Here is a 25,353-nt window from a genome sequence, read left to right on the forward strand (position 1 = left end):
CATGTTTTCCCAAATTATGTGTGAAGCCATTTCATATTTTCAAAGCTGTCAGGTCAACTGAATTATAAAAGTGCTTTCTTACCCAGTGGCACCATTTATATTTTTTATATTTTATATGTTTCTATTTTATAAATATGTTTATATTTTATATGTTTATATTTTCTTATAAACAGAAATACTAACTTGTGGCAGTATTATGTGAACTCTTCTTGTTGCTAGAACTTCTGTAAGGATTTTGGTGATGTTTGTATTATTATTATTTTTTACATTCACTGTTACAATTTAAAATCTTTATTATAGCTTTTTCTTTTTTTTTTCTTTGACAGGGTCTGGCTCTGTCATACAGGCTGTGGTGTAGTAGCATGATCTTGGCTCACTGCAGCTTCCGCCTCCCAGGCTCAAGCCAATGCTTCCACCTCGGCCTCCTGAGTAGCTGGGACTACAGGCACGTGCCACAACACCAGGCTAATTTTTGTATTTTCTTTTTTTGGTAGAGATGAGATCTCACCATGTTGCCCAGGCTGGTTTTGAACTCCTGGGCTGAAGTGACCTTCCTGCCTTGGCCTCTTAAAATGCTGGAATTATAAGCGTGTGCCATTGTGTCCAGCCTGTAGCTTTCAAAATATCACCTAAGTGTGCTAATACTGGTGCTGAAAAACATCCTGGAAATCAGTAACTTTGAAAAAGAAATTAGATGTGATAAAACATACCAGGACATGACATGCTGTTAATTTATGAAATAAACTCAGAAGTATGAGAGTTAATGCTGATAGAATTAAAAAGTATGAGTAAAGCAGAAATACAGCACAATGACGGCACGTGTCTGTGTTCTGAGTGTGCATTCCGCATACTCTATCCTTAGACTATGGAATAATCTGTTCTGAATCATGTAAGTTCTTCAGGACCATGTCCCATGAGTAAAATGCAGTCATGCTTCATGAATCTCTGTTACCCATGCTAGGGAAAGATGGATTAGGTTTAAAAATACATATTCTTACAGGACAGGGGTCCTGATCCAGACCCCAAGAGAGGGTTCTTGGATCTCGCACAAGAAAGAATTCAGGGCGAGTCCGCAGTGCAAAGTGAAAGCAAGTTCATTAAGAAAGTAAAGGAATAAAAGAATGGCTACTCCATAGACAGAGCAGCCCCAAGGGCTGCTGGTTGCCCACTTTATGGTTATTTCTTGATGATATGCTAAACAAGTGGTGGATTATTCATGCCTCCCCTTTTTAGACCATATAGGGTAACTTCCTGACATTGCCATGCCATTTGTAAACTGTCATGGCACTGGTGGGAGTGGAGCAGTGAGAATGACCAGAGGTCACTCTCGTCACCATTTTGGGTTTGGTCGGTTTTGACCGGCTCCTTTACTGCAATCTGTTTTTATCAGCAAGGTCTTTATGATATGTGTTTTGTGCCGACCTCCTGTCTCATCATGTGACTTAACTATCTGGGAATGCAGCCCAGTAGGTTTCAGCCTCATTTTACCCAGCTGCTATTTAAGATAGAGTTGCTCTGGTTCACACGCCTCTTGACAATATAACAGAGTACTTATTTGTCTGACACTGAGAAGAACATCTTCATGGGGTTAGAAGAAGATAATTTTGAAGGTCTCCTTTTCCTTCTACTTCTTTGACACTAGTCAATAAATATTGAGTGAATTATTTTATGCATGCCATACTGCTTTGTTGTGAAGAAGAAATCTACTTCTTGCCCCTCATAAGCCTAAAGCACACATAGAAAGTCATGACTGACAAAAGTGTAAGTTGGGAGAGCATGCAAGTGGCAACATTTGGCCCAAGAGTAATATAGAGGGCTGTAGAGAGTGGGATGGTACTTTCCCAGCTAAGAAGGCTGGCACCTCCCTGGGCTTGGGAAGATGTGGAAGGGATTGGGCTTGGGACAGGATTGAGGCGAGGCACAGGTGGAGGAGGGTGTGTGCCTGCATGTAGCAAAAGGGGGCAAATGAGAGGGGGTGAATATAATAACACTGAAGTGCTCAACTCCTGGTGGGCTCGGCCAGCCTTGCACTTAATGTGGAGAAAGGAGGATGGATGGCCACTTCCTGGTTGTGGCTTTGCTCTAAACTTGTTCAAAATCTCTTGATTTTTATGACAAGTAATATAAAGTGATATGGCATTTATTAACAATTGCTTATAGTTAAACAGTGCTTGGCCAGGTGCAGTGGCTCACACCTATGATCCCAGCACTTTGGGAGGCTAAGGCAGGAGGATCACTTAAGCCCAGGAGTTCAAGACCAGCCTGGGTAACAGAGTGAGACCCCACCTCTACAAAATTTTTTTATAAAAAGTCAGCTGGGGCTGGGCTCGGTGGCTCATGCCTGTAATCCCAGCACTTTGGGAGGCCGAGGCGGGCAGATCACGAGGTCAGGAGATGGAGACCATCCTGGAAAACACAGTGAAACTCCGTCTCTACTAAAAAATACAAAAAATTAGCTGGGTGTGGTGGCGGGTGCCTGTAGTCCCAGCTACTTGGGAGGCTGAGGCAGGAGAATGGTGTGAACCTGGGAGGCGGAGCTTGCAGTGAGCAGACATCGTGCCACTGCACTCCAGCCTGGATGACAGAGCGAGACTCCATCTCAAAAAAAAAAAAAATCAGCTGGGAGTGGTGGCGTGCACCTGTAGTCCCATGCTGAGGTGGGAGGATGGCTTGAGCCTGGCAGGTTGAAGCTGCAGTAAGCCATGACCATGCCACTGTACTTCGGTGTGAGCAACAGAGCGAGACCCTGTCTCAAAAAAAAAGAAAAAAGAAAAATTGGTGTTTAGGTGCCAAGCACTGTTCTAACTACTTTAATAACTTCTTCATTCCTCATGGCAACCCTTTTGGGGTAGGTATTAATATTATTATTTCTGGGCCAGGCACAGTGGCCCATGCCTATAATCCCAGCATTTTGGGAGGCCAAGGTAGGCAGATCACTTGAGGTCAGGAGTTCAAGACCAGCCTGACCAACATGGAGAAACCCTATCTCTACTAAAAATACAGAATTAGCCAGGCATGGTGGCGCATGCCTGTAATCCCAGCTACTTAGGAAGCTGAGGCAGGAGAATCGCTTGAACCTGGGAGGCGGAGGTTGCGGTGAGCCGAGATAGCACCATTGCACTCCAGCCTGGGCAACAAGAGCGAAACTCCGTCTCAAAAAAAAATTTTGAAAAAAAAAATCATTATTTCTGCCATTTTACAGGATTTTACAGGTAAGGAAACAGAGGCCCAGGGAAGTTAGGTGATTTGCCAAAGGTCTTTAATAAGTTGCAGAGCTGAGTCACATCCAGGCAGGCTGACTCTGTGTCATCTCCCACAGTCTGGAGTCGGGAAGCTGGAGATGGAGGACACTGGTCAGAAATTCATACCCTAAGAGGACCATGCTCTCTGCAAACAAGGGGATTTGTTCCCACATAAGAGGAATAATCAGCGATCTAATAAAACAGTTTTGAAACCTTACGTTTGTAATAACCAGTTCACTTTTACACAGCTAGTATCCCATGGAACCGGGACTTACACATAAATGTCTTTTTTTCCTCCTTTAAAAAAAAAATGGTACCTGGGTGCCACAAGGAGGGTAGCAGGAATGATGTTAGTTTGAGGAAGTGAGGGTGAGGGCCAGGCTCTGTCCCGACAGAGAAGGCCTGGACTGAATCTAGGAGACCTGGCTGGAGCTCTGCAGCTGCCTCCCCAGCAGCTGGGCTGGTTCTCCCCATGGGTTCACCCTCTCTCTATTACTGTGGTCACAACCAGAGGACTGAGTCTGGTTGGGTCATTCTTTCCTTCATCAGAAGATTTATTAAACACTTATTTACGCAGTAGTGGGTTTACAAGGATGAATGTGACTAAGTCATCCCTATTTTAGATTTTGCCTGGAAAGCCGCATATGACTTAAGAAGACCCTCCTTACCTTCATTCCACCCAACTGCCCACCTGCTTATGGTGCAGCTATTTTAAGGGGGATAAAAATATTTAACTCATAGTTTAAAAGCTGAAAGTAGCAATGTCCGGTTTATGGGGCTCCTCAGTGAATGAGGTTGTCAGGAGATTTGGGCTCATTGGGCATTCAGTGTGATCCTCCTCTTTCAATAGGTAAGGAGCACAGAGTTCTGAAGTGAGGGCAGGATGCAGGGTAAGAAAGCTGGGGAGACAAGATAGGCTTGGCCCAGGTGACTGCAGCCTAGCTACCCTGTTATCCAGACTTGAAACTGAGATTTTTGCCCAGAATCACATGAACCCTGTTTATTTTAACTTGAGCAGAAGAAATAGAGCTGGGTACTGACTACTTGATGATGAACCTAAAATACAGGCCTTGGAAGGTTTATATACTTTTTAAAACAATGCCAACTCTGTGTAAAGGAGCATTTTTCTGTTTTGCTTGTTAGATTATCACAGTTTAGATTAATGCGCCAAGGGAAGTTGGTGGCACAAGTGTATGATACCCTTCTCCCATCTCTCCTGTTGAAGATTTAGTTGTGTCAGATCAATCTATATTCCATTTATGCCTTTGTGGGACTGCTGTTCTGTTTTTAGTTTGGAGACAAGGTTTCACTCATTGCCGAGGCTCACTGCAGCCTCAATTTCCTCGACTCACTTGATCCTTCCACCTCAGCCTCCTGAGTAGCTGGGACTATAGGCACATGCCACTGAGCCCAACTAATTTTTTAAAATTTTCATGGAGACGGAGTCTCACTATGTTGTCCAGGCTGTTCTCTAACTCCTGGCCGCAAGTGATTCTCTGGCCTCAGCCTCCCAAGTGCTGGAATTACAGGCGTGAGCCACTGTGCCTGGCCATACTTACTTATTTTCTAAACACCTGTATGGCATGTTCAAAACATTGGAAAAAGTAGAAAACATTGGAGCAGTTTGCATTTATCTGGGGAGTGAAATACAGCAGTATAAAATTATGGTAGCATATAAGCAAACATTTTTATGAAACTTTACTATTTATAAAGTGTTTCCATGTACATGAGCTGAATAGGGCAAGCATTTTATCCCCACTTTACAGATGAGGAAACAAAACTGCTCAATGTCAAACAACTAATCAGGAGCAGACCTGGCACCAAACACCTCTCTTCTGTTATTCCCTGCTGCTTTTCCAGTTTGGACAATGTGTGTGTGTGGTGTGTGTGTGTCGGGGGCAGGGGTGGTGCTAATGAGGGAGGAAAGTATGTTTGAACCGAGCCTTGAAGGAAATAATGTCCGAGTTTAGAGGCCAACACACTTCAGCAAAAGCATTGTCAGACATCCTCTGACTATTCCCGAGGTCCACCCTGTTACCCCATTTTGCCTGTCTCCCTGGGAGCCTCACCCTGCTGGTGTGTCATCGGGTGAGGTGTCTGTTGTGTGTATTACTGGGTGTATTTCACATGCTCTTGGCTTTGTATTTGTTTTTGAAGCCTACCCACAAGGCCACATCAAAGTGGCTGACTATAAACAAGCAGGGCTGGCAAGTTGGAGTGGGGGCTCTCCATACAAGGAAGAGGCTTTCTGGTTAGGAAACAGTGGAGCATGGCTGTGAACATGACAAACACTGTTAAAGGGACAGGGATGGGGCACAGCTGTGGTACCTTGTCTGTGTTCCATGTGTGCACTTCTGTTAGACCATTAGAGCTCTTAGCTCAAGACCTGGCATGTAGGAAGTGCTCAGTATTGGTTAAATGAAATATTTGCTGCTTTTTGAAAAGACACAGAATTTTTCCTCTCTTAAGCCACCTTTCTTTAGTGTGAAAATACTTTTCAAAGAAATATCAAGTCAGTCTCAACATTTACAGTTGGAATATTGTGAATGCAAATGTTAGTTAGATCTTCCTTTGACCTAATTTGATTTTATTGGTCTTGGGTTAGTAAAATTTGGTTATTGTGGTTACATTTCAGGGACGTTCACTTCAAGGCTCTTCATCTGAAGGATCAAGATAAAAACAACTACACTTAATAATTGACCAATTAACATTTTAAAGGCCTCTAAAGGTCACAGCCCAGGTGACTGGTGAATTTACTCAGTTTCAAACCACTCTTCTACTTCTTTTTGTTGTGCTTCAGTACATCCAGGTCTGACTGTCTAGGATTACAGCTCTCTTTTTCACTTCTGCTCTTCTTGTCATGTGTGGGTTTGGTGAGCCAGTATCTTTAATGCGACTTTATTCAGCACTGGAGTTTTACAAAGCCTGGGCCCAGTGGTGCCGGAAACACTAAGATGAGTAAGAGGCTTCCTCTCCTGAGTCGTCAGCTGGTGGGGATTATGAAGAGTCCCCATGATGAGGGACTCAAGTAAGATTGGGGCCAGACCATCAGGGAGGGGAGGAGAAGGGTTAGAGTCAGGATAGGGGGGCAATCCTGGTAAAATTAGTGTGTAGAGAGGTGGGCCTTGAAGCAGTAGGAGTGGGGAGGAAGTTTACTAGATGCCAGGTGCTTTCTCAGCATTTCATGTGTATAGTTTTTTTCATTTCATTCTTCTGAACCATTTAAGGTACATTCTGTTGTTTTCTGCATTTTATACAGAGGAAACTGACACAAAGAGAAGTTAAGTAAGTTGTCCAAGAGCATGCAGCTCATAAATGGTCCTGCCTGGATTCCAACTCAGGCAGTCTGGTTGCAGAGTCTGAACTGTGAATTGCTGTCAGTGGCTGAATGGGATTTGGACAAATGAAGATTAAGGGGAAACCACGGTGATCAAATATTAATACATAGAGGTAGACAAATTGGTTTAGGGCCATTTTGCCAAGGCCCTGGAATCCCACACCTGAAGGGGATAATTGTAACATATGACAGAACTAATATTTGTACAGGCTTTATGGGTCCACATTGCCACCACCCTCTGGTGATTGATTTGGTGGAATGTTGTGTCTGTGGTTCAGTGTGCAGGGATAAGGTTGGGAAGGTTGTTGAGTAGAGGAGTCACATGGTTTGTTCCCTCTCGTATGTCTTTAAGCTGTCGTGAGGTTTTGGCCTGTATTCCCTGAGCTCATGAACATGGTGTTAAGGCTCAGCCTCTGCTGTCTTCTGTCCCCTGCCCATGCTCTTTCCCTGCCCTACAGTTACCCTCTGGAAAGAGTTTCCTGGAGTCTCCCTGTTTCTGCCTTTTCACCTCACTGTCTACCTCTGACCTGCCCTCCATCATTCCCGCTGGAGCTGTTCTCCGTGAGGAGACAGTGCCTGGCTCACTGCTCATTTTGGCTGGGACTTTTCAGGTTTATTGCATCCAGTGAATTCTTAACTCGGGGTGATTTTACCCCCTAGGGGATACCTGGCAGTGCCTGGAGACATTGAGTGGGGCTGGCCTCTACGGGATGGACAGTGAGGTTGCTGCTAGACATCTTACAGGATGGCTCCCACAACAGAGATCCAGCCCAAATGTCTGTAGTGCAGAGGTGGAGAAGCACCGATGTTACCTGGTGCTCTGGGACATTTTGCAGTTCTCCATTCTTTTTTTTTTTTAAAGGGAGTCTCACTGTGCCACTCAGGCTGGTGTGCAGTGGCGCAATCTCTACTCACTACAACCTTCGTCTTCCAATTCAAGTGATACTCCCACCTCAGCCTCCCGAGTAGCTGGGATTACAGGTGTGCGCCACTACACCCAGCTAATTTTTGTATTTTTAGTAGAGATGGGGTTTCATCATGTTGGCCAGTCTAGTATCGAACTCCTGACCTCAGGTGATCCACCCGCCACGGCCTTCGAAAGTGCTGGGATTACAGGCGTGAGCCACTGCGCTGTCCCCTGACTGCCTGGACATAATTCTCTCCTGACTTGTTTTTCAGTAAATTCTGAGTTCATTTCTTACCAATCTCTGCAGGGGAATCTTCTCCTCCAGCCTTGGTTCCAGTCCTTGCATCCCAGGATTCTTTTCCTGGCCTCTGGTCTCTGCCCACTCCTCCCGTTTTTCTTGGGCATCTCATTAGTCCTAGGGATTTGACCTTCATCTGTGGGTGAGTGACTCCACATCTGTATTCACAGCTCTAGCTCTCTTGAGCTTCAGTCAAATTCATGTCTCCTCCACCTCAGTGGTACACAGGCACTTCTAAATCAGTGGGTCCTAAATAGGGCAGCCCTAAGTCTTTTTCCATCTTCCCCGTCCTGCTGCTCCCACATTGCTGTCCGTCAGCATGGACTCTCTCTCTCACACACACACACACACACACACACACACTCTCTCACACTCTCACACACACACTCTCTCTCTCTCCGAGCATCTTCTCACACTGCTCCTGAAGCACAGGCACTCCTTATTTCTCAACCCGCAGCACCCTCCCTCTGGCCCCCTTACTTCCAGTCCCGTGCCCCACGCTGCCACCAGGGGAGCTTTCTAGAGCAGAACTCTGAGCCTGGGAGTCTGCCTTTAGCTTCTGTCATCTATACACATAATCTAAACTGCTTCATGACCAAGCCCAGTGGTTCCCAATTGGGAGAGTAGTACTGCCCTCCAAAGGGGCCCTTTGAAAGTGTTATGAACATTGGGGGTATCATGATGGGGAAGGTGGGGTGGGTGGGCTACAGATACTGAGTGCTCAGGCCCAGTGATGTTTGCTTCCTGTAGTGTGCTGGACTGGGCTGTCCAGTGCATTACAGGAAGAGAATTGTCCAGATGCCAGTAGTGCCCTCATTAAGAATTGGCGATGTAGTTTTTAGCTTCTGCCTAGAGGATGAGGAGAGAAATGCTGAGCACTGGTCCTGGAGAGTACTTATTTTGGGGATTGGGAGGCAAAAGAACTGCATGGTATAAAACCCTACGGAAATGCAAGCAAGAATGTAAGGGAGTGATGAATTGTATTGAAAATTGTAGAAATGCCAAGACACAAGTGGGGAAGGCTGTTAGTTGTGTGACTCCCTGAAGCACCCTTGTCATCCCAGCCTGTGAGCCACACTAACCTCCCCCCGCCCCCCACCGCTCATACAGCCGGCAGCCACTCTTTTGGGCCTGTGGCAACAGGTTTCCTTCCTTGGTCCTGCACTATGAGACTCTCAGTCTCCCAGTTTGGCCCCACATTTGGTCAGTTTTGCCATCTCTACATTAGCCCCTTCCACCTCTGGCCACCTTATTACACAGCTTCTTTTGTAAATAAAAATATCCCAAGCTGTGTCACAGTCAGCTAACGACAAGAACAGCAGCAACAACATTAATGATCCTTTATGTGCCAGGTACTGTGCTAAACTCTTTATAAGCATTTCTTATTTAATCTTCAAAAAATCTCTATAAGGTAGCTACTACAATTATGCCCATTTATGGTTGAGGAAATGGAAGATTAAACAGATGAAATAACCAGTTCACTTTTACACGGCTAGTATCCCATGGAACCAGGACTTATACATACATGTCCTTTTATTTCTCATTTTAAAAAACAGATTTTATTTTTTAGAGCAGATTTAAGTTCACAGAAAAACTAGAGGTATAGAGTGTTCCCATATACCTCCTGCCCTCCTCCAGCCTCCCCCACTATGAACACAGAATGGTACATATGTTACAATTGATGAACCTACATTTACACATCATTGTCACTTAATTTCATAGTTGACATTAGGGTTCCCTTTTGGTATTGTACATCCTGTGGATTTTGACAAATGTATAATGACGTGTATCTGCCATTATAGTATCACAGGAATAGATTCACTGCCCTAAAAATCCTCTGTGCTTCACCTGCTCATCCCCCACCCCCTGTGGCAACCCCTTTTTTTTTTTTTTTTTTTACTGACTCTATCATGTCTTTTTGACATTTTAGAAATAAATTCTAAGCTCAGATGTTCAGTTATCATTGAATAGCTGTAAGGAATCAGTGGAGTTCCCATATCCATGAATCATGTTTATTTCTTAAGAATTGGGTTAGCGGATTCTACTTTCTGTCACCATGTTTTCTGTCCTTTCTGGGAACCGGCTTAGCTGTTTGCACAGTGTGTGTGGGACATGTACTTAAGATAGAGTACAACTATGTTGTTCCCACTTCCTGTCCTGGTAGCTTTGGAAGAATTCTGGTTTTTTCCTTCACAGCCTGGCTTTGTAATTTTGTGTAGACCAACAATTAGTTTGATTCAATATCCCTGCCATTGGGTGTCAGACCACCTTAGACGAGAAATGGGTATGAGACCGTCTGTGTTCCAGCGGCTTTCTGGTATTCAGGACAACCTAAAGCTCGGGATGAAGGGCTTTGAAGGTCCTTTTTAGAGATTCCACCAGACTGGTTGGTTAAGTAGCTTCATCATATTATTCCCTGGTTCACTGGAGTGATTCATCTTTAAAGGAACCCTGGAACTGCCTTTCATTATATTCATGTCTTAGAAAAACCTTATACCATACTGTTGCAAGTACAGGTTGAGTACCCCTAATCCAAAAATCTGAAATCTGTTCTCTCTTTATTCCTCCCCCAGAAGCCCCATGTGCCACTCCCCTGATCTGCAGCTTCGGTAGGCCGGTGGACCTGGAGAAGGACGACTACCAGAAGGTGGTGTGCAACAACGAGCACTGCCCCTGCAGCACCTGGATGCACCTGCAGTGCTTCTACGAGTGGGAGAGCAGCATCCTCGTCCAGTTCAACTGCATCGGCCGCGCGCGCAGCTGGAACGAGAAGCAATGCCGCCAGAACATGTGGACAAAGAAGGGCTACGACCTGGCCTTCCGCTTCTGCTCCTGCCGCTGTGGCCAGGGCCACTTGAAGAAGGACACAGACTGGTATCAGGTGAAGCGGATGCAGGACGAGAAAAAGAAGAAGTCTGGCTCTGAGAAGAACACAGGGAGGCCTCCTGGTGAGGCGGCGGAGGAGGCAAAAAAGTGCAGGCCCCCAAATAAGCCCCAGAAAGGCCCAAGCCACGACCTCCCCCGCCGGCATTCCATGGACCGGCAGAACTCCCAGGAGAAGGCAGTGGGTGCCGCAGCCTACGGTGCCCGTTCCCCCGGTGGCTCCCCGGGCCAGTCCCCACCCACGGGCTACTCCATCCTCTCTCCTGCCCACTTCAGCGGCCCCCGCTCCTCCAGATACCTCGGGGAGTTCTTAAAGAACGCCATCCATCTGGAGCCTCACAAGAAGGCCATGGCTGGGGGCCATGTGTTCAGAAATGCCCACTTTGATTACAGCCCTGCGGGGTTGTCAGTTCACAGGGGGGGACACTTCGACACCCCCGTGCAGTTCCTTCGGCGGCTGGACCTCTCCGAGCTCCTCACTCACATCCCCAGGCATAAGCTGAACACTTTCCACGTGCGCATGGAAGACGATGCCCAAGTGGGCCAGGGGGAAGACTTGCGGAAGTTCATTCTGGCCGCGCTCAGTGCCAGCCACAGAAACGTGGTAAACTGTGCCCTGTGCCACCGGGCGCTCCCGGTGTTCGAACAGTTCCCACTGGTGGATGGAACTTTGTTCCTAAGCCCGTCGAGACATGATGAGATCGAATATGATGTTCCTTGTCACCTTCAAGGTATAGGTGTTAATTCACCTTGCCTGCTTTCTGTTTGTTAAAAACCAAACAACAAACAAGACAGATTGCTCTATTTTGGTGTAGTTTTCACCAGTGTTTTTTTTTTGTTCTAGTCAGGTGCTAGGTAACATTTGAATATTTCAGCTTCGCCCAGTGACGCGGTGATTTTTTACTCTGATGTCACAGTACCAAGTACAGTTGTCCTAGCGGATAATTTTGTGTGTTCTGTAATTTGAAGAGAGGATTGCCGGTGTATGGTTTTGCATAATGGGGAAGGAAATTAGTGGAGTTGTTGCATATTTGTCACTTACTGTAAACCTGTTTAATGGGCCCATCTAGCTGTGTATCCTCTTAGATCCTTATAAACATAACAGTGAGGAAAAGCAGTGGTCAGAAAAGGGCCAAGGTATTTTTAGATTAGTTGAATTAATTTTGAAGTTTATGAAAGATGAGAGTGTGTTGATAGCAGCAAAAGGTAAACAGGATTATTGAAAGCTCAGACATTAGCCCGGTGGTGGTGGTGGAAGGAGGGGCGATGGGGAAGCTTATTATTCCTGTGGATGACATATAAGGATTTGGTACATTTCAGCCATAAATTGAATGACACGAGGTTGGTTAGTATAAGAAATCTGTCAGTTCATGTACAACTAAGGAACTTCCATAAAGATGAGACACATCACATATAACATGTTTACACTTTAAATGTGTGCTAAAAAGCTTGTTGTAAAAATGATATATCCCCACCTGTCTCCTTCCCACCAACCCTGCTGTGTCAGTACCCAGACAAACATTTTCAAATCTTAGCTGATGCTTCAAGTTTTTGACATCGTGATTGTAAATACTGCTGTCTTCATTCTCCAGCTTTACATATTATCTGTTTATTGAATGGCTTTGAAGGTGGATGACTGTGCATCCCCCTCCTCCTTCCTCTCAGGATAAGATACCACAATTATTAGTTAAATCCTTAATGTTTACTAATATGAATATATATATTTAACATTGAGCCAAGAAGTATAGGGTTTTATCTTATTATATAGTACCATATAGTCTAGGACTCCTTTTGTTTTTATTAGGGTTAATTGATTATTTTGATTTGCATAGTTTTGTTTTTTTTTTTTTTTTTAACTTTGGCTAGTTCTCACTCTCCAGCAGCTTTACAAACCATCTTTCAAAGACATTTCCACATACCTGTCAGATTTTTTTTGGAAAAAAAATTTTTGTCCCTGAAAATGCCCCTCGTGGAGACTCTTACCCTCCTGCTTCTACCTGTCCTGGTGCACTCAGGACCTGGTGTACCACACAGCTGTCCTTCTAGGAATGCCTTCATTTCTGTCCTATTTTTTAAAATCTTGTTTCCTAGATCTCAATATTTTATTTTTTTCTCGGTTTATTCTCTCAGCTTTTAGGAAACATCCCCCAGGAGCTTTTTGAGAAAGGGAGCATGGGAATAGATGATTTGAGACTTTGAACGTCTGAGAATATCCTGATTTTATCTTCACTCTTCATTGCTATTTAGCTGGCTGTAGTCTTCTAAGTTATACATATTTTCCCCTTGGAATTTTGAAGACATTTCTTTACTGTCTCCCATCTTACAATGTCGCTATTTTGAGGGGTCTGATGTTACTCTTATTCCTGTCTTTGCCTCCATCTCCACCCCTCCATGAAGGTTTTAAGATTTTCTTCATATATCCCTAATGTTCTGAAATTTCACCATATGTGGGTCTTTTACACAGTTTCCTCTATTTGTCGTGCTTTCTGTACTCTCTTGGCCCTTTGGCTCTATAAACTTACCATCTTCCATTTGGAGAAATTTGTTTTTGTATTATTTCTTTGACAATTTCCGCTACCCTATTTTCACTTTTAAAAAATTCTGTGAAACTCTGATTAATCAGATATTAGACCCCTTAGATTATTTTTTTTGTTGGAGTGGAGAACTCCTTTATTTTATATATAATAAAGGATATATAATAAATATATACATGGCCCTATTCATCTCTTTATTCTGCTTTATGGAAAATTTCCTTGACTTTTTATTTTGGTGTTTTTACGGAGTTTAAAATTTTCTGTTCTTACATTTTTAATTTCCAGGAGCTCTTTTTAATAGCATTCTCTTCTTGTTTCATGTATGTAATTTCTTGTGCTACCTTTGTGAGCAAGGAAAGGGAGCTGAAATTGCAGAGAGTAGTCTCTTTCATTTTGAGAATTGTACCTAACTCCCTTTATCTTGTAGCATTTGTTATAAAGCAGAGCATTCCAAAACTTAGTGGTTTAAAAGGATAATTTAATGACTTCTCACAATTCTGTGGGTGGATTGTTAGGTTGGCTTAGGGGGCCTCAGCCGGAATGGCTTGTCTGTGTTCCATGTAGTCTTTCATCTTCCAGTAGGCTAGCTTGGACTTTTTCACATGTTGCTCTCAGGATAGCATTCAAGAGATGTAAGTGGAAGCTGCAGAGTCTGTCTCTAGAGGCTTAAGCTTGGAACTGAGTAACATCACTCCTGTCACATTTTGTTCATCAGTATAAGTCCTAAGTCTAGCCCAGGTTCAGATGATGCTGAAATACTCTGCTTTTTGATGGAAAGTGCTGCATAGAATTTATGGTTGTTTGTAACTTATTGCTCCCTACGAACTCCCCGGTGCTTGTCCAGTTTCTGAGCTTAACCATTTACTATCCCTCAGTCTACTTTCTGACTTCATATAGTTTAATTCAGGGTTGAAATAACCTCATTGTTTCATGGAAGATGGAGTTTGTGCTTTTGTTTTTTTATCCTGTTTGGGGGTAATTTTAGAGGGAAGTGGATGGAAACACCTTTATTTCTCCATTGTAAAACTTGAAACATTTTTTATGAAGATGAATATGGGTACAGCAGATATGAGAATAGTAGTGTTCTTTTTCTATCCATGATGGACAGATTATTGTCATGTAATCCATTCATCAGTTGATCAAACTTACGGATTTCACACATGCTGGGTACTATCAGTTCTTGCTTGTCATCAATTTATAATCTTAGGATAAGATGCTTTTATAAAATGTAACTAACTTACGAGGCTTAAAGTTCTAGTATCATACCTGGATATGATGTACACTAAGTATCCTATAATTTCCAGAGGAAGGGACCACTTTGGCTTGGTTCGTAAAAAGAGGCAGCATGAATGCTGATGTCAAAAGGTGGACTGGATCTTGGTAAGCAGAGGGTCTACCCAGGTCAGGTGTTTGTTGATGAGGAGGGAGTGCCTGCAAGCAAAGGAAGGGTGGTTAAAAAGAAGAAGGGCAGCTTGCGATCAGGAGATAGGCAGAGAACTGTTTGGTTGGAGCCAAGGGTGTTCTAGAGTGGGAAAGGAGTAGGATAGGGAGAGAAGGGAGAGAACAGATTGCAGAAGTACTTTCAAGCCATAATAAAGAACTTTGCTATATATTCTTTATGAATGTGAATGGAAAGATTTTCAGTGTTTTTTTAAAGCAGGCAGTCACATGGAGGAAAGGTGCGGGAAAGGGGTTTGAAAGGGGTGGGATCTAGAGACAGAGTTGAGACTTTGTAGTCTAGATGCAAGGAGATAAAAGGTGTGGACAGAATGGAAGGGAGGGGTATTGTCAAGAGGTTATTTTAAAGAAAAATTACAGCTTGTGAATTTAGAAACAAAATTCACTTTGTTTCTAGACCAGATAAATGGTGCAAGAATAGAGAAAGGAGATGGGTAGATAAAGGTGGGGTAAGGGCCTGGTTTTGCGGGCAGAAGATGAGGTTTCTGTGTGTTGGGTTTGAAGGGATGTTGGGACTTTTGTGTGGAGATGTCTAGCAAACATGGTTAAAAATAAGCATTTGGGTTGAACACTGGGAGTTTATAACAGTGGTGGTTAAAATCCTAAGGGTGGAAGAGCTCTTGGATAGGAAGAAAAGAGAAAAAAAAGGAAGGAGGATATGATAAACCCACGACCAAATCTTGAGAGTACCTTTCAGGGAGCAGATGAAGAAAAGAGGTGAAAATTAGGCCTGAGTACTTGTGTGTGCGTATATATACACATCAAAACATAGACATACATAAATAGATAATGCGCATATTAGATGTGCCCACAAAGATACTGAGAAATTGAACGTTTGATGTAAAACCTGAAGATCAGGGTGTTTAATCATTACCAGAGAAGTTATCATTGCCACAAGTGAGGCCTTGACCACATATCAGCATTTTTATTGCCACATCTTTGAGAAATCCATGCCGTCTTATTTGTAGTAAGAAAATTAAATCATGTCTTTACTGACCACACATTCTTCTATTTTTCTTTTTTTTTTTTCTTTCTTTTTTTTTGAGTATCTCAGTCTGTCACCCTGGCTGGCTGGAAAGCAGCAGAGTGATCATAGCTACTGCAGCCTTGGACTGCTGAGCTCAAGCAGTCCTCCTGCCCCAGCTTCTCCAGTAGCTAGGACTGTAGGCTCAAGCCACCACACTCGGCTTATTTAATTTGTTTAAACTTGTTGTTGTTGTTGTTGTTGTTTGTTGTTGTTGTTTTTTTGTGTGTGACGGGGTTTCACTTTTGTTGCCCAGGCTGGAGTGCAGTGGTGCTATCTCAGCTCACTGCAGCCTTTGCTTCTGGGTTCAAGCGATTCTCCTGCCTCAGCCTCATGAGTAGCTGGGACTACAGGCGCCGCCACCACGCCCTGCTAATTTTTTTATATTTTAGTAGAGATGGGGTTTCACCATGTTGGCCAGGCTGGTCTCAAACTCCTGACCTCTGGTGATCCACCCGCCTTGGCCTCCCAAAGTGCTGGGATTATAGTCGTGAGCCACTGTGCCCAGCCCTAAACTTTTTTAAGAGATGGGGTCTCACTGTATTATTGCCCAGGCTGGTCTTGAACTCCTGGCCTCAAATGATCATCCCATTTCAGCCTCCCAAAATGCTGAGATTACAGGCATGAGCCACTGTGCCTAGCCTGACCATGTGTTTTTTAAAGCATTTTCAACTCCAATAGAAGGGCCACACTGCAGGCCACAGGATTGCACAGCATGCGGGGCTGACATGCTGCTGCAGTACTTGCTGTGTTCAGTGGCCCTCTCTGGATTACTACTCCCTTGCCCTGCCCTTTACCCCTCACTGCCCTCCCCGGACCCTGTCTCTGGACTTCGTTTGCTCTCTTTCCCTCTGAAAATAGGTTTTGTTTAGCATTAATTTATTAAGATTGATCTAATTAAGAAGTTCTTATTGGGCTTCTTTACCACTTTGAACCACATGTGATTGTTCTCTGAAGAATCGGCTTTTTGTTTAAATTCACAAAGGGTTTAGAAATTCAAAATTCTCTGTGGTCAGGACAATGTGTAGCAGAACTGAAACAAATCTAGACTCAGTCCAGACCAGGTGTTCCAGTGAGTTTGCCTGTAGGTTACGGATCCGAGAGTCATGAATCAGTCTGGACTTGCTACTTAAATCTTATGAACTTGGGCAAGCTGCTCAGCTCTGTAAGCCTCACTTCCTACTCTCAGAAGTGGGAGCAACAGTAATGTCTATTTTGTAATGCTGCTGTTAGAGTTAAATGAAATGATTCACATGGAGCTGGTAGCATAGTGCCATACCCTCGGTTAACTCTTAGTAAAAGTTACTCTGTCTTCATCATTATGGTCATCGTTAGCAACACCTGACTTCTGTGTCTAAGGCTGCCCTTACCCTTCTCAGCTGTGGCCTCTGTACCTGGGAATGTTTGGGAATTGCATTGAGTATGCAGGACAGAGAGTGCAAATGTTTTTTCCAGTGGCTCCTGGATCCTTGAACGGACTTCCTAACATGCCCCGAGGCCAGAGTAGATGTGGCATGTGAGACCCTTTTATTTTCAATGCCGTAGAGCAGAGGTGGGCAGTATTTCAAGAAGTTCTTGTCATCCTTCCCCCTTTTGGCATAAAGGCCCCCAAGGTTATCTGTCTTTGGCTGTTAACATGCCCCATCCATTTACCCAACATACACCTATAAAGTGCTTTCCACATCCCAGACACCGTGCTAGTCACTGAGTCTACAAGGATGACTAAGACATGGTTCTTGCCCTCAAGGAGGAAGGGGGTCATGCAAGTAAATGCAAACGAAGAGCTCCCCCTAAGTACTGTAGATGGAACATACATACCTTTCCATCAGGTAAGGAGCAGGTTGATCCTTACTACTGAGTGCTGAAGACCCATAGTCTGACTGATGGCAGTGAGCAGCACATTCTGAATATGAGGCCACTTAGGATTATGTGTTCTCCTGATGGTAGTTTTTAACATGGGGAAGCGCCCTGGGTTCCACACAGAGCAGAAATGTTGCTGTTATACGTTGCCTGGGCAGATTCTGGGCATTCTGACTCTTTCCTAATTATTTAAACTGTGATGTTTCCATATACACTAGGATGACATCTTTCCTTTATTAACATTAAGATGTTATCAAATAATGGAGGGGGATCATGTTGTAACTTTTAAGAGCTCGGTGAATAATAAGACATTGAACTTCTTTTAAAAAATTACGAGTAAGATATAATTCTGGTTCCTAAATTAGATGTGGTGATGGCTGAGCATTTTGAGGACAAGGATAGTTAACAGTAATTTTGGTCGTGGTGTAATTCTGGGCTATCAGTCCCCAAGACAGACTTTTGATTTTTATGATGGGACTTGTCACAAGAGAGCTTGTGACAAGATCAGTGTTGTTGGTTAAGTCTCTATATGCTAAACATAAACTTTTGAGCAGGAAGTCCTGCGTGAATACAGTACAGGCTGGTTTTGAGTGTATGTGGCTTTGTTACTTGAATTTGGATGGACCCATTATGTAAGCCCAGCAGCCCTTTTTGGAAAAGTGAATTGAAGCCAAGTTTTTAATATGCTTGAACTTAAAATACATGTTTTATTGACAACAGCTAGTAATTCATCATTATCCTGAAAGGACAGCTTGTGTACTAAATATTGATTTTTCTTTTTATATTTATCCAAATGATAAAATCTTTGCTTATAATTGGTAGATGAAACATTTTTATCTCCTTGGAGATGAAATGTGATTTCCATGATGGCCACTCAGAGCCTTGTGTCTTCTGTGCACAGGGAGACTCATGCACCTGTATGCCGTGTGTGTGGACTGCCTGGAAGGGGTTCACAAGATCATCTGCATCAAGTGTAAGTCACGGTGGGATGGCAGCTGGCACCAGCTGGGCACTATGTACACCTACGACATCCTGGCTGCCTCTCCATGTTGTCAGGTAGGTACTGAACACACTGAGGGAGCAGTGGGTGATATTAGGCTTCTGTCCCCAAGTGAATGTAGGGAAGATGCGTCTGGCAATAAAGAAGAAATTCAGTCCAGCAATGATGGCTGAGTTACTACTTGTAATGTAGTCATTTAGTGGAATACTATTCAGTCATTAAAAGGATTACTGTAGAATAATATATAATTATGTGGGAAGCATTTCCAGTATATTAGGTCAAAAGAACAGGTTATAAAATGGTATAATAATATGCTTGCATTTGTAAGTAAGTGAGCATGAAAAGGGAATTGCTAACCTGTTACCAGATGGTCTCAGTGGTGGGAGGCTGAATGGTTCCTTTAGTTTTCTTTTTGCTTGAGTATATTTTCTAAGATTCTGTATGATTAGCTTATACAAATTTCTAATAGAAAAAATGTTATTCAAAAGGAAGAAAGTCACTTTCTTAAATAGACAGGATTTTCTTGTTTCCTTTCTGTGGGATAGTACAGTTATCCAGGAATTGCATGCCTTGTAAGGTGTTTGAGGTTGTAATCCTTAAAGCACTACTAAAAGGAGGCATTGTCTCATGCTATGAGGACATCTGAAATTTAGCTGTCATCAGAAAAAGAGGGAAGTATTCACATATGAAAACACAAATAACCTATAGAATCACAGGAGACAAAATGCTTGGAAATATCTTGCTTTATTTCCAAGTGCTTGGGGAAGAAAACAGCTTGTTATGTAATTCCTTGATACTCTCATGGGCAGGAGAGAAATTTTTCTTTGCTCTAAAGTGTTCCAGCCTGGTTTTTTAGTACAAATAGCTGATACATACTTCATTAGTTACTGCATAGTTTTATGTCTTTAGCATTATGGCTTGATTTTTGTAAAGAGAGTATCTTTACTATTATCAGTAGTTATTCACTGTGGCATTTTATGATAGTTATTGTGCCTTGATGCCAGCTCTTGAGAGAAACCAGAGGAAGTGGCTCCCCTCTGCACACACACACCGTGGAGGATTATCTTTTAAATTAAAGAAATAAGGAAGTGAAAGAACTTTTGAGCCTGTTAACTCAGAAGATTAGCACTGGAAAGGACCTGGGATCTAGACCGACTTCCTTATTTCCTCATACAATGGAGGCCTACAAACTTGGGATGTTTTACCCAGGTCTACATACATTGTGTCACAGCCATGACTGCACCGTGTGACTCCTGTTCTGGTGTTCTTTCTGGTACACCATTGAAAGGCAATGAGATTATTTCCATGTCTTTAGGAGGAAAAACAGAACAGCATCCTGCCACACCCAGCCTCTTGGTATTCACCATGCACTGTATTTCTTCCTTAAAACAATTGAAGCCCAGACCTTTCTTTTCTGGCCCCCTACTGAAATGGAAAATATGTTCGATTATTGTTAATTTAAAAAAATCAGTGAGGATACAAGTGTTAGACGCTACTAAATGAATCAAGGGAAGTCTTCAATAAGATGTAGCCAAAAATAAGCAATAATTGATTCTTAGAAAGGTATAACAGTGTGAAGACGGGTTTGCTCAGAATCACACTTTTAATGTTGTTCAGAGAGATTACGTAGTTAAAAGAGTGTTTATCTCAGGTTACAGAAAAGTAGTTCCTGCAGTGGCTGAGGATCAGCAGGCTGCTTTGGTTCACTCCAGCCTTGCTGCTTTCTAACCATGGTCTTTGGCATGGTGCTTTATCACATGTGCCTCAGTTGCATTATCTAAAAGTCAGCTAATACTACCTACCTCCCAGGAGTATTTTGAGAACAAGTTGAGATTATACTTTTAAGTACATTTTTAAAATGAGTCTAAATTGAGTCTGTTTTATTTATAATTTGTGGTTATTCACTTAAGTCCTGGACCCATTGCTGAAAGGTTCCAGGACTGTGCTGTTACGGAGAGGCTAGGCGTGAGTGAAGATGCAGGGTGCTGGGAACTCCAGAAGCCTCAGACCAGCACCGCACTTCCTGGATTGCTAATTTTACTTGAGTATCTTGGGAAATTTTATTTTTACATCAAAGAAAATGCAACTTTTCTATAGAGTAGAATGAAAAATGAAATTTCAAAGAAGTTTCGTGGAGGTTTGGGTGAGGGAAGTCAGCTTCAGCCGCTGTCTTAAAATCCAGGGGGAGGGGTTTCTTATTGTTAGGGAACTTCAGTGGAGAGCATTTAGGCAGTAGTAGTTTAGAATTTTCTTCTCATAAGTAGGTGAAACAGCTAGCAGTGCTGCATATCAGGAGAGAAGTTGGGAGTCTTTCAGGTATACCCCGTTTCCATGTTTTTGGTAGTAAAAGGGATGCTTTGCAAAGCCCTTGATCAGTTTCCCAGCATTTTGGTTTGGATGACTTTGACAAGTGTTGGGAAGCGGAGGGGTGTTGTGGCTGATGGTGTCTGTTTCCCCCAGGCCCGCCTGAACTGTAAGCACTGTGGGAAGCCGGTGATCGACGTGAGGATTGGGATGCAGTACTTCTCCGAATATAGCAACGTCCAGCAGTGTCCACACTGTGGGAACCTGGACTACCACTTCGTGAAGCCATTTTCCTCCTTCAAAGTTCTCGAAGCTTATTGATGAAAGCTTTGCTTTAGTAATAGCTATTTTATTGATATTATTACTTTATTACATATCTTTTATAGGGAAACATTCTGTGACATTAATTTCTTTTCTAATTTAAAGGAGAGTTACTTTGTTGTATGTGTGCCACTAAAATAGGGGCTGCCCTTGCCGTGTCTTGATTCCCGAGTGTTAGTCTGTGGTTTTGACCAGAGCCCAGATGGGTAATCCTGTGCATTTGGGTTGGGGTTCACTCTTACCAAGAATCTTTGATGCAGCTTTAAGATGGTGGGGAGGATGGGGTGAATTTAGGAAAGGAATTTGTGGTTATAAACTAAGAGCTTGATAGGAGTTGGAAGGAAACTCTTACTAAAATGTTAACTTTCTAAAAACCTTCTTTTAGATCTTCCTTGGGCCTTTGGAAAAATATGTGACAAGTGAATGTAAGTCTGTGCCTGGAGAGCTAATAGTGCATTAGTCTATCTCAGCCTAGTGTTCTGCAGCACACATGGGCAGGCAGTTTACTCACACTGACAGGTGACCTGAAAGTGGCACAAGTGCTGTTTCTATCACTATTGTAATTTGCCAGTTCATTTTTCATGCTGAAAATAATATCCAAATTGTAAGACATATGAAAGATATTAGTGTTGCAAATATGTTTAGGTAAACTGACCTATAACAGAATATGTGAAATGAATTTGGAAATAATGCAAGAAGGCAGAACTCAATCATTTAAATTGTGTCTTTGAAGTTGGTAATATAGCTCTGAAGGAGAACCCATGAATAACCTGATTTGGGCAGTGATGATTTATTACAGGTTGCACTGTTGAAGTGTCATTTGGTGTCAGGTTCTTCTCACAGGTAAATCTTTCAGCCACAGAATCTAACTGGTGAGCTTCAGAACCAATAATTGCCACACTTATTGTCCTCAAAATTGCTTATGGCCATGTTTAACCAATTAATTCTGAGTTTCCAAAATCAAAGATTTGACCTTAAGAGGGAAGGGAAAAAAGTGTGAAAGGATGATGAAGAAAATAATTTTACTATTTCTTTTAAAAGTATGTTTTGGAAAATCAATGATTTTAATGCATAGCAGTATGTTTGAAAAATAGACCATTCTAAAAAGCCCATGATACCTTACTGTTGATGAAAAAAGATGATCATATATATAGAACTTGATTAGTCAGAGCATTGGGCATTCCAAAATACAGCCTTTGGTTCAGTAGATTTTAATGCTTTAAATAGACTGACGTTGCATACCCTTATAGAATTGGAATATGATTTCTCAAAAATTAATTTGATAATTTCATGTATGATGTGCATATATGCTAAAAGAATGCAGAAAATCATTTTATGAATAGCCAAATTTGGGGTTGATGTGAACATTTTATGTTACTCATTTGGTTTATACTTTTTTTTTTTTTTTTTACTGTGTGGTTTTTCTTTTCAGAAGTATTTAGGCAATATTGCACGTGAGTTTCAGTTCTTTTTTTCTTTTTTTTGAGATGGAGTCTCACTCTGTCACCCAGGCTGGAGTGCAGTAGTGCGATCTCAGCTCACTGCAACCTCTGCCTCCTGGATTCAAGCGATTCTCCTGTCCCAGCCTCCCAGGTAGCTGGGACTATAGGCACGTGCCACCACACCCGGCTAATTTTTTGTATTTTTAGTAGAGACAGCATTTCACCATGTTAGCTAGGATGGTCTAGATCTCCTGACCTTGTGATCTGCCTGCCTCGGCCTACCGAAGTGCTGGGATTACAGGCGTGAGTCACTGCGCCTGGCCAAGTTTCAGTTCTATATGAAGTATTTGATGTTTTGTTTGAAACAATGCAGCATTAAAGAACCAATGTTATTCACTAATATCATTCATCTTTCAGTTTGGATGATTTGGTTTGCTGCATCTAGGTTGGTGTTTGATCATCTGAAAAAACATTTCAGTGGGAAGAAATGCATAAAATGCCTATAAGAAGTAGAAAGTCATTGAACTGACAGTGTTTGATGCAACTAAAAGAGGATTGTAAGACATAGCTTTCTGCAAACTCGTCTTTAATGCACAAAGCTGTAGTGGTGAATTAACTCTCTCCTTATTGATTCTCTCCTGTACCCAGATGCAAAAAGTGCTAAGTTTCTCTTGTCCTCGTAATACCATTTGGATTTTATTTCTGAATTTAAATAGTAAAATATTTATGATGCTGATCTTTAACCCACCTAAAATTTTATAGTGAAACCTGCTTTATATTGTTGTTCTGAAGCTTACAATTGACCTATACATTGCATTCAGCAAGCTCCTGAATTTAGAACTGCCGTCAGTGTAGTGTATGCTGTTTTCCATGTTGCCTTTTTAGATGGCTTTCTACCCCCTGAACAATAAATAGGATGAGGTTTTACTGTAATTGGGTAAAGTTTACTCTTGGACATTATTTCGATGCTAAAGTAAGGATTCTGTGGATGTTACTTAAAGAGAAAAGCATAAGAGCATGAAGCATATCTGGGAATATCTTTTGCCTTTAAGACGATTCATTCTTGTCTAGAGGGAAAATCTGGCTGATTTGGGAATAAAATATAATTGAGTATTCAACACCATGAAGATAAATCTTATTTTGGAAATCTACTGACTCAGTACCCCAAGCTTGCCCTGAATACTTTGATTGGAATTGGAATATATCAAAAAAGGTTAGTATTTTTGTTGTAGTTAGGATACTAAAAGGATATTAGTTACCCAAGAGATCCAATTTGTTTTTCTGATGAATAGTGTTCAGTAAAATGAAGCAGTCTTAAGAGTGACTAATAATTTCAAAGTGATTTTTCATCTATTCTTAATATTTTTAAATTATTTATTTTTAAGAGTTTTATACCTTGAGCAGATACAATGATCTGCTTTAGTTTAGTGAGAGGACAATTTCTGATTGATTGTTTTCTCTTCAGGCCATCTCACCTCTTCATTCTCTTGTTACATTTGAAGCAGTTGATATAATGGGTTTATACTTTAAAAGATAGACATGGTGCCATGAAGTTGGGGAGTTGGGTGAATTATCCCATTCTAGTTACAGAGGAGCTTTCCTTAAATGCCCTTTAACTTCTAGGTTTTGTTCAAGAAGTTCATTTTCTGAGTAAAAGTTATTTTCATATATGTTGGGGGAAAATTAACTCATCAAAAAAGAATCTTATTAGGTATTTGAACTCTAAAACTAACAGATAAGACGGATATGTACCTTATTAGAGCACCAAAACTAATTTGCTAAGTCTTTTGTTTAGTCCTGCAAGACTGATGCTTAATACACAGTCTGTTCTCCTGTGTCTAGGTCAAGAACTCCAGTTTGCTTTTCTGTTTTGTGTCCTGGTAGCAGCTGTTGAGTAACTTTCACTGGAGGTTGGGAAGGAAGTGGGGAGAAAGTGTTCTTGTTTAGTGTTTTATTTCCTATAATAGGATGCTGCCTAACCCAGTTCAGCTCTTATGTCCTGTTCACTGAATATTCCGGGTAATTGAAAGAAAATATAATGGATGGGCTCCATTAAAACCAGCTCAAAAATAAATTCTTGTCAGTAAAGATTTCTTGTCAAGATGTCTTGGATTGCACTTTTGTTGAGGAAAGACAGTGTAAATAGTTAAAGAATGTTGATAAAATTGAAACATTTGGTTGTGGAATTGTGTGTGGTTTTAGAGGGTTTCTGTTTGTGAAATGTATGTATTAAAAATAATAAAATTCCAGAAACTAACATTGTACTCTGTCTTTAGTTTGTCACTTTATTTTTCATTGAGATTTTTGAGCAGTGGAATTGTCTGGTCAGAAAAGATGAAGAGAAAGCTTTCTGAGGTTTTGATCACTATTCAGGTAACCATTTCAAAGTCACTCCTGCAGCTAATAAAAAAAACTGCCAACTTTTTTGCTGCTTGCGTCATGTATCACATGTAAACTCACTTTGCAATAAAAGCTTTCAGTATGACAAAGTTGATTCTATATGAATAGTCCAAAATTATCGTTCTGGTTTTAGGGAATTCTATTTGATAGATAGTATAGTGTTAAAGATTAGATAGACCCCAAGGTCAACCACCCATAGCCACATAGCCAAAACTTAAGTCGTCCTGATTTCCCTGAAATGCTAGTTCTAATCAAAACAAAATGCAAGGACTTGTCGGCATGATTTGGTGAAATCAAACTTACTAGCCATACAGTAGTCCCCCCTTATCTGCTGTTTTGCGCT

At 42.0% G+C, this 25,353-nt stretch overlaps 1 protein-coding gene across 1 annotated transcript in view; it reads left to right on the forward strand.

Annotated features, from left to right (window-relative positions):
- Window positions 1-24,867, forward strand: part of HECA (hdc homolog, cell cycle regulator) — a 45,712-nt gene extending 20,845 nt beyond the window's left edge. Inside the window, exons 2-4 of the mRNA XM_034962955.4 lie at window positions 10,358-11,398; window positions 18,445-18,599; window positions 21,004-24,867. Of these exons, the coding sequence (XP_034818846.1) occupies window positions 10,358-11,398; window positions 18,445-18,599; window positions 21,004-21,168 (1,361 nt within the window). The 3' untranslated portion in view covers window positions 21,169-24,867. The remainder of the gene's footprint in view (window positions 1-10,357; window positions 11,399-18,444; window positions 18,600-21,003) is intronic.
- Window positions 24,868-25,353: the final 486 nt, after the last annotated feature.

This window comes from Pan paniscus, chromosome 5 (assembly GCF_029289425.2).
Source record: "Pan paniscus chromosome 5, NHGRI_mPanPan1-v2.0_pri, whole genome shotgun sequence".
NCBI classification, from domain to species: Eukaryota; Metazoa; Chordata; class Mammalia; order Primates; family Hominidae; genus Pan; species Pan paniscus.